The following is a 10,468-nucleotide window of genomic DNA, read 5'->3' as shown; positions in this document are numbered from 1 at the left end:
TCAGTGCATTGACAAGACCAACTGTGAAAAAAAATATTTTTAAACTATATGATATAATTAGGTTTTGCTAACTAAAAGCTATTTTTTTTACTAGCAATTCCCAGTGAATTAGAATTACACACATATATTGCAGAGGTACCCTTCTCCTTTAAACAGCTGTACATAAAATACATTTTTCAGGATTTAAATACAAAAACTATATTATCAAGACATACAATGATGTTGTGACTTTAAGTTATATCATATATAATTTGCCTATATGTTATTAATGTAAATTCACTTACATGCTCTCCTTTTGCCATTTCACATTAGTATTGTGCAGGTGCAATTTGCATTACCTTTATACTGTGGCAATATCCCAAGAGATATGCCTCTTAGTGCAAAGTTTTATTGAACTTCTAACTATTTGTGCAACAATTTGAGGAGTTCAGTGTATATTTGTAATAAAAGCAAAACGTATGTAAATTGAAAATGACAAATTCCAATACATTTACAAATTAAACTATTCTTTTATGACATTGATTTTAGCAAGCCATTTTATAAGTACAGGCTTTATGTGTGTGCAGAATACTAATTGAAGCCAGTAAAATTTGTTACAGTCTGAAGGACATATCAAAGTGAAGAATCCTGTAAATGAGAACTTTTGATTAAAGCAAAACTCTGAGTACTCCAAGGGTACATTTGCTCCATTGCTGCCATGTAGACACCAATTAGTGCCAGCACATGGCTTTGTTGTTTTCTCCTGTAGCCCAGTAGTCTTGAATATCAGGCTTCTGTAATCTGCAATATTTGACACATCCCAATAGTGTTGATCACTGGTCCTGTCCCTCCTGTATATTCCCATTAGACAATAAGGCTACACATCATATAAATAAAACAATATGAACTTAATTGAGGATTTATATGCAATTTAAGCATCTAAGCTTTTCCTTTTGGGCTCGTCAAGTGGCACATCTGGTCCTTTACCTGTCCATCTATGGCGCAGGTATAAAACCTTTGACTTGCAATAAAATATAACATAGTAAAATTATTCAAAGAGATCTCATCGGTATTTCCCAGCAAAATCAATTTGTGTGAAGTGTAGGCCTCTCAACATTTCTTTGCAAAAGGCAGAAAGTTTTGTTTACTTTCAATGGACTTTATCCAAATTGTCCCACTACGGACCTCGAGTCAAAAGGCATAGTTGATTAGGAGCCTTATTGCATGCATGGAATAAGACTTGTTGACAGGTCCTTATATCTGTCTGTGATATTAATATTTGTTGACCTCAAGATCTTTCTCCATCGCAACTTGAGGGAATTTTATGGTGATGGGTATGTGTTTTTAGCATATTTCTTGTTTGGGAGAGTGTGGAGGAATGTGAAGATTTTTTTGATGGCCAACATGGTCCTTACAGTTATCATACCATACTTTAGTAATTCTTGTAGGTAATTCTTTGGGTATATATTTTGTATATCTTTCAATATAAATAAACTTTTTTATATTTATGTGTAACAAATAGCATTTAAGTAGGTGTCTCTTTCCACATTTCCTCATTTTCTATTTTGGTTCACTTTAATCTGTGGTGACACCTAGCTTTATAACAGGTGAGCACCAGGATCACTAAGTTTTGGCTCCCACAACAATTCTTTTTTTACCTGTTTTTAGTTACCAGTATCCATGAGGATCTAAAGGCAGGTCTGAAAAACACTAACCTATAAGTGGCCTTGTGATAGCATCTATGTTTCTTTGTGAGCTAAACTTTCTGGGTTACTTGCTTGAATTGCATTCTCCATACATCTTCATAGAATATTCACAGGAAGGCAAAAAACACCAGTAGCATGGAGTTCAGTGCAATCGCCATAGATGGTATAGAGAATTCAAGTATTGGCTACTTATCCCCAAAACATTATAAATACAAGAAAAAATATCCCTTTGGGACTTTAATGCAGCTTAATGAAATACCACACATATACAGTATATTCATGTATAAAAAATTATATTCTTTATTTTACAAAAATACATAAAAAATACTCATTATTTAAAAATCTCTCCAGCAGCTCTGACACGGTTTGTTTCATTAGATAAAAAAATCTCTCCAGCAGCTCTGACAAAGTTTGTTTGTGAGGTGTGAGGGTTTGTCGACTCCTTCCTCTACTGCCAATGATCAGAGATGTCCATATGACCATTTGTGTGCCCTCAGTTTGCTTGTACATTGGCTATCGCAGCACGGGATCTCGTTATGAATGCCATTGTTTTTAAAGCTGCTCTGATATACAGTGCTCAGCATAAATCAGTATACTCCAACAGATTTGTCACAAAACCTTTACTTTACTTTCAGAATCCACATTTTCTATGGGACACTATACTACTAAATACTCCCACAATTGCGGGCCATTAATTGCAAATGAGATTTGTTCATTTGCACATACAAAATGTATTTTTCCTAACAAATTTATTCAAGACCATGTTGCAAAAAGGAATACACCCCAACGAAAGTCTTAGGAGCAAAGCTCAATTTTAGACAACGAAATCCTAATTAACAAGAATTCAACTACAGGTGAGTCTATTTATTCATTAAACAGGTGTCCAGCAGACAGTTGATTATAAAAGGGCATTACTTAACAAAGGAAACCCCTTCCCATTTCATGCTGTCAGCAATGTCACCACATGGAAAAGATATGTCACTAGGCCTGAGAAAGAAAATAATTTCTTTACACAAGAAAGGTGAAGGCTACAAGAAGATCAGAAAAGCTTTACTTATTAGTCAGAATACTGTAGCAAACGTGATACAAAAATTTACCAAAGATGGAACTGCAACCATCACACAGAGATGTCCAGGCCGCCCATGGAAGTTAACACCTCGACAGGAGCGCCTTCTAATGAGAAGAGTTGAAGAAAATTGCCATGCAAGTTCATTTCAGTTAGCTTAAGAAGTAGAAAGCCAAACTGGTGTGGTTATTTCCCATGACACAATATGGTGTATACTGCACAGGAATGGCATGCACGGGTGTGGTGCCTCTCCTAAAACCCATGCACAAAAAAGCCCACCTAGAATTTTTCAGGGTCCATGCTGAAAAAGAAGAGCAATGCTGGGACTCTGCATCTGCAGTGATGAGACCAAGATAAATGTTTTTGGAACTGATGGCTTCAAAACTGTATGGTATTGCAAAGGTGAGGAGTAGAAAATGTAATCTGGGGTAAAGTGATTAAAGGATAGATTCACACACACATATACAGTGGGGCAAAAAAGTATTTAGTCAGCCACCAATTGTGTAAGTTCTCCAACTTAAAAAGATGAGAGAGGCCTGTAATTGGCATCATAGGCAGACCTCAACTATGAGAGACAAAATGAGAAAAAAAATCCAGACAATCACATTGGCTGATTTGGAAAGAATTTATTTGCAAATTATGGTGGAAAATAAGTATTTGGTCACCTACAAAAGCAATATTTCTGGCTCTCACAGACCTGTACCTTCTTCTTTAAGAGGCTCCTCTGTCCTGCACTCATTACCTGTATCAATGGCCCCTGTTTGAACTTGTTATCAGTATAAAAGACACCTGTCCACAACCTCAAACAGTCACACTCCAAACTCCACTATGGTGAAGACCAAAGAGCTGTCGAAGGACACCAGAAACAAAATTGTAGACCTGCACCAGCCTGGGAAGACTGAATCTGCAATAGGCAAGCAGCTTGGTGTGAACAAATCAACTGTGGGAGCAATAATTATAAAATGGAAGACATACAAGACCACTGATAATTTCCCTTGATCTGGGGCTCCACGCAAGATCTCACCCCGTGGGGTCAAAATGATCACAAGAACGGTGAGCAAAAATCCCAGGACCACATGGGGAAACCTAGTGAATGACCTGCAGTGCCAGACGTGTCCCCCTGCTTAAGCCAGTACATGTCCGGGCCCCTCTGAAGTTTGCTAGAGAGCATTTGGATGATCCAGAAGAGGATTGGGAGAATGTCATATGGTCAGATGAAACCAAAATAGAACTGTTTGGTAGAAACAAAACTCGTTGTGTTTGGAGGAGAGAGAATGCTGAGTTGCATCCAAAGAACACCATACCTACTGTGAAGCATGGGGGTGGCAACATCATGCTTTGGGGCTGGTTCTCCACAAAGGGACCAGGACGACTGATCGATGTACAGGACAGAATGAATGGGACCATGTATCGTGAGATTTTGAGTGCAAACCTCCTTCCATCAGCAAGGGCATTGAAGATGAAACATGGCTGGGTCTTCCAAAATGACTATGATCCCAAACATACTGCCCGGGCAATGAAGGAGTGGCTTCATAAAAAGCATTTCAAGGTCCTGGAGTGGCCTAGCCAGTCTCCAGATCTCAACCCCATAGAAAACCTTTGGTGGGAGTTGCCCAGCGACAGCCCCAAAACATCACTGCTCTAGAGGAGATCTGCATGGAGGAATGGGCCAACATACCAGCAACAGTGTGTGCCAACCTTGTGAAGACTTACAGGAAACATTTGACCTCTGTCATTGCCAACAAAGGATATATAACAAAATATTGAGCTGAACTTTTGATATTGACCAAATACTTATTTTCCACCATAATTTGCAAATAAATTCTTTCCAAATCAGCCAATGTGATTGTCTGGATTTTTTTTTCTCATTTTGTCTCTCATAGTTGAGGTCTGCCTATGATGCCAATTACAGGCCTCTCTCATCTTTTTAAGTGGGAGAACTTGCACAATTGGTGGCTGACTAAATACTTTTTTGCCCCACTGTATATATATATATATATATATATTCATATATAATAAATGCAAATTTTTTTGTAGGTAAGAAAAATGTGCATTTATTTTATTTTTTATGGCGTCTGTAAATCATTGCACCCATGATCAGGTACACCCTAAACATGGGTGGAACATATAACATGTTCCCAAAGGTGAACTTATCCTTTAAGCCATCCAATCAGATCCAATCAGTCACATATACAGTAAAAACAGGAAGGTGGTAAAACACCTTTAACTTTTGCCCTAAGTATGCTCATCTCAGCAAATGGTGAGATACTTTGAGTTGATATCCCTATGCACTCTTCTAATTTGACAATAAACAAAAATCTTCAACCAATTTTAACAAGTGTTAATCTTATTGTTTTACAAAGATCCTGTTTTGGTAGACATCTAAACAATCATTTAACATTTTAAACCAACTGAAATGATAGAACTATTTTGAAAACATTTTCCATGTATAAATAAATTAAAGTGGAAGTAAAGGCTAATATAACCCAGGTTCATGCTGTATACTGTTTGCAAAATAGCTGTTGATAGTGTCCTATACCAGACAGCTGCCTACATCCCTGTGTGTTCCTGCAAGCAACTTGTTGCTAGAACCAATGTGATTCTCTGAGCACTCCAGAGTGTATCCAGTCTCCATATGTCTGCCTCCTGTGCTCTTCAGACATTTCCTTTGAGCCCAATATCTCAATGCTACAAGACACTTTTTAGTATTGCTTCTAGTGAACCCAGTACCTTATTGCTGCAAGAGGCTTATTCCTGTCTATCTGTACTCTCAGTCTCTGGCAGCTGCCTGATTGGGCGTGGCTGAGGGCAGCAGCAAAACCCATCACCCTTTGGGAAAGACTCTGGCAAAGACCAAGTAGCTCCTTAGGGCTTGCACCTTGGCCCTCCTAAGGGCTGTCACCTCCCATGAGCAGGCATGCAAACTCCATTCCCTTCAGTGTCATTGTAGATCCAGTCTCTGCAATATCCTTTGCCTCTCCATAATGCCTCAAGTCTCTCTGTGTCTCTTCTGTGGCCTATACCACCATCTGGCTCCAATACTGCTACCAAGTCTTGGTCAGACAGACTAGGACATATTCTCCCATGACATCAGAGTGTTTGTCTCCATCCTATGCATTTCATCACAGATTAATGTCCGCAGGGGCTCAGAAACATGTAGGGTAGAGCCAAATGCACTGACATCATCACGCAAGCTTGTATTGCTGATCGAAGCCCCAATTTCTATACAGATAAGCACTATTTTTATTTATAATATGAGTTTTTTAATGCAGTATTTAATAAACATTTGTTGCTGGAGTTAAACTATTGTGGGCATTTCTTCTCCTGTGTTTATATTCATGTTACCATGCTGAGTTGGAACGTCATATGGTAACTTGGTGATTTTCTTGGACAGGTTGCTGATATACTCTCTATGCCTGTTATGACCGCTCTTTAATTTGGGGCCATGACATTCTGGTAAGCCTTTTATATTATGTTTCTCTGCAATCCATGTGTAGGTTCCACTGCACTGTTTAGGACTGTCATGTGGATTGTTCAATTGCTGAAATAACATTCTCACTAGGACTTGTGAATTGTGTACTTAGGCACCTATGGAAGGTGCATCTAAGAACTTTATGTGGACTTTTTTGTTTGCACATGCATTTATATGTATGCATGTTTATTGTATTGATCTGATTTGCTTTTTTCTTTTCACTGCAAAGACAATCATCTTTTCAGGCACCTGCACATTTGTTTATATGTTTGCACATGCATTATACTAATTAATCATGTTTCAATTTGGAAATATAGTATAGTTGTAGTTTTATCTTAATTAGCTTTTCGTGACATTCTGAATAGATGAGAATTTGATTTCATATATTTTAGTAACACAATATTTAGTGCTGCTTTTAAACCATTTACATGTTCTTTACTGTTAGAGCAATAGGGATATGGAACTCCCTTCCACAGTTGGTGGTGCCAAGTGTAGACAACTTTGAAAAAAAAAACATTTAGGTGTGTTTCTTTGTGAGCACAATGTACAGGGATATGGAAAGTCCCGCACACTCAGGTTAAACTGCATGGACTGTTGTCTTTATTTAACCTTACCAATAGTGATGGGCCGAACACCCCCGTGTTCAGTACTCAGTCAAATATTCGAACCTAATGCATGTTCAACCGTGAACTTCGAACTCAATGCAAGTCTATGGGACTCATAAATGGAAATTATAATTTCAAGATTGCCCATTTTTAAGGCTTATATGCAAGTTATTGACCATAAAAGAGGTATGGGGACTCGGGTACTGCCCTGAGGGACATGAATCAGTGAAAAAAAAAATTCAAAAAGTACAGTTTTTAAAGGGGCAGTCACTTTTCATTGCTTAAATTTAAAAAAAAAAAGATTTGCCTTTTGCCTGGTGTGTCCTCTTAAACTACCTGCAAAATTGCACATCTGTACAATGTATGGAACCTGCTGCAGCAGGACTGAAGTTTTTTTAAAATGACATTTTTATTTAAAAAAAAAGTGTGGGGCTCCCCTTTAATCCATACCAGACCCTTTATGTCTGGTAGAAAGGATAGGAGGGACCCCACAGTAAAAATGTGTTTTTAAAAAGTGCATGGGGCTCCCCCTAAAAGCCATACCATGCCCTTTAGGCCTGGTAGGACTTTTAAAGGGAACCCCACCCCGCGAAAATGGGGGAAAAAAGCATTGGGTCCCCCCTAAATTCCTACCAGACCCTTGATCTGAGCACAGGCCTAGTAGGCCAGGAAAGGGGGGACAACCATGGCCCGGTGGTTTTGGGGGTCTGCGGGCAGGGGAGCTTATGAGGCATCAGAGTACCCCTTTAAATAAGAATGAGTAAGGGGTACCTATACCCTACCTATTCACTAAAGGGATAAATTTAGTAAAGAATAAAGATGCCAGACTTTTGAAAAATTCCATTATTGAACAAAAAAACAAAACAGCAGTTTTTTCTAAGTTCTTTATTTAAAAACAAAAAAGCCAAAAAATGGTTCCAACCTTTCAATCTATTGTCAATCATGGTGTCCAGTGTTGTCACGATGCCATCGAATCACCGAAATAAAAAAAAAAACAACGTCCGCTGACCCTTTCGCACCCTCCGAGCACTCGCCGCAATCTGATATTTGCCAGTCAGATGTAAACAATTGAGTGACGTCACTGCTAGCTCCTCCCAATTGTGCAGTGATTGGCCAAAGCATTGCATCTTACAGGTGCATTGCTTTGGCCAATCACAATGCACTGTGAGAGCGCTGTGCATTGTGGGGCACGGTGAGCGAACAGCCCGCTGAATGCCTTTACAGTTTGTGGGTTCGGTGAACATAAAGCCCATCCCTACGTACTATGTAACTACTTATGCACATTCATAGATACATTTTTGAAATGCATGGATTGCCTATCATTTAAAGTATATGTAAACCCAAATTTATTTTTTAGTATGTATGGTACTATGTTTCACTTTACACAGACCTCTGAAGCATATCTTTTTTTTTTTTTGCGAAAATGTGGCGAAATGTGTTACTTATAAGTCTTGACAGTAAGAGCATGCAATGTTTTGGTTAGGCTTCGCTAAGCCGCTGCGTCGCAAATATCATAAGCTTTGCCAGCCTTCCATGTGTGTGCTTTCATTATCCCATTGAAGAAGTACACACAGCAGGCTTACAATGTTGCTGCTAACTGCAAAGTAGAGCTTATGGGGTTGATTTACTAAAACTGGAGAGTGCAAAATCTGGTGCAGCTGTGCATGGTAGCCAATCAGCTTCAAAATTCAGCTTGTTCAATTAAGGTTTGAAAATAAAAACCTGGAAGCTGATTGGTTTCTGTGCAGAGCTGCACCAAATTTTACACTCTCCAGTTTTAGTAAATCAAATCCCAAGTATTTATTATTTTTCATCTTGTGGATTATTATTAAGGATTATTATTTATAAATTTTTTTTTTTTCATCTCCTGAAAGTGCTGTTACAGGCAGTATCTCCGGGTAGGAAACTGTGTGGCAGATTCACAAATAATTATATGATTAATAAGGAGGTATACTGTAAGGCACGATACAAAACATGCTTAAAATTGATTTTGTGTTTGTATCCACTTTAACTAGTCATTGCTTTAACTAATTATTACCAAACATCATTCACTTTTTGGAACCCCAATAAAGGAAACAAAACACATTGCTTTCTTTTTTCCTACCATGTTGCTTCGAACAAATATAGTAGCTTTTGACATTACTTTTGAAGATTTTTAAATCAAATTAGAGATGATCAATATTTTCATGGCTTGCAAAACATCTTTGTTTCTCAGACTGTAAACCAAAGGGTTTAGCATAGGGACCACAGCAACATAGAGCAAAGACAACAACTTGTCCTGCTCCTCAGACTGCTTAGACTCTGGTTTCATGTACTGGCTGAGAGATGCTCCACAGAAAAGGAATACAGTAATAATATGTGAGGAGCAGCTGGAGAAGGTCTTGAGTCTTCCTGCTGTTCCATGAATCTTACAGATGGTAAATACGATATGCATATAGGAAATTAATATGAGTACAAAGGGAATAAAACAGAAAAGCACACCTTCAGCAAATATTAGTGCTTTTATATGCATTGTATCACTAGAGGACAACTTTACCATGGCTCTTACATCACAAAAGAAATGGTTGATGGCTTTAATATGGCAGAATGATAACTGTGACATCAAACAAGAGTGCATTACTGCATTTAAAGCACTAATAACCCAACAAGATAAAGCCAATATGGAGCATTTTTTCATGTTCATAATAAAAAAATATTGAAGAGGAATGCATATGGCCACATAACGATCATAGGCCATGGATGTAAGAAGTAAAAAGTTTGTATTTAAGCAGAAGTCAAGCATAAATATTTGTGTTAAGCAACCTGCAAAAGAAATATTGTGGTTTCCTGTTGATACAATTGAGATTAATTTCGGGAGTATGGCTGACACATGCACAATATCCTGAACTGATAGATTACAAAGAAAAAAGTACATGGGAGTGTGGAGATGAAGGACAAGCCATATCAGAACAGTGATTAGTAGGTTTCCACATATTGCCATTAAAAACAACAAAAACACTCCAACAAACGTGATGTAACATAAATATCCAGTAACATGAAAGGCGACAACGTAAAACTCAGGTTTCAATATGGCATCTGGCAAACAGGTATTCATACTAATAAAAAAGCAAACAGTGAATAAAGTAAGTTGAATAAAATTGTAAGTTTTATTTCTGACAAAATAATGACTATATGTAACATTTCTTAAATGTGTAGCATTGTAACATTTGTAAATAAATATGTCAGTTACAGATAGCAAAAACATTTTTTTCAAAATTACAGATAAAAAAGTGATATTGTAATCAAATTCTTAGAATACTATGCTAAACCCCAGGGATATCAGAAAAAGGATGAGGGTAATTAAAAGTTTTCATTTCCACTACATATATTTTAGATGCAAGCATTTTTTAAACTCTGGATTATTGAGTATTTAGAGATAAATCTTAACAAATTTTAATTATCATTTAATGAAAAGGCAAGAAAAACAGTGCAAGAAAAATATTTACCAGAAAAAATTATTACAAAATAGACAATAGGCAACAGCAAAATAAGTGAGAATAAAAGTGAAAAGTACTTAACCTCCCTGGCGGTATTCCCGAGTGTAGCTCGGGGTAAGGTTTCAGTACCACAAGCGATAACCCCGAGCTACACTCGGGAATAC

The 10,468-nt window shown here is 37.6% G+C and overlaps 1 protein-coding gene across 1 annotated transcript; it reads right to left on the bottom strand.

The window, feature by feature from the left end:
• Window positions 1–5,153: 5,153 nt before the first annotated feature.
• On the bottom strand, window positions 5,154–9,922 carry LOC149440383 (olfactory receptor 1-like). The gene is made up of 2 exons (XM_089658756.1): window positions 9,017–9,922; window positions 5,154–5,198 (listed from the first exon to the last, which is right to left on the bottom strand). Exons 1-2 carry the CDS (start codon window positions 9,920–9,922, stop codon window positions 5,154–5,156), a joined length of 951 nt encoding a protein of 316 aa, XP_089514882.1.
• Between the last annotated feature and the right edge of the window lie 546 nt (window positions 9,923–10,468).

The sequence above is a fragment of the Staurois parvus genome, unplaced genomic scaffold, assembly GCF_062004578.1.
Source record: "Staurois parvus isolate SC_StPar_1 unplaced genomic scaffold, SC_StPar_1.0 ptg001090l, whole genome shotgun sequence".
NCBI classification, from domain to species: domain Eukaryota; kingdom Metazoa; phylum Chordata; class Amphibia; order Anura; family Ranidae; genus Staurois; species Staurois parvus.
Note: the sequence above shows the minus strand (reverse complement) of the source record. Positions and strands in the feature narration are given on the sequence as shown.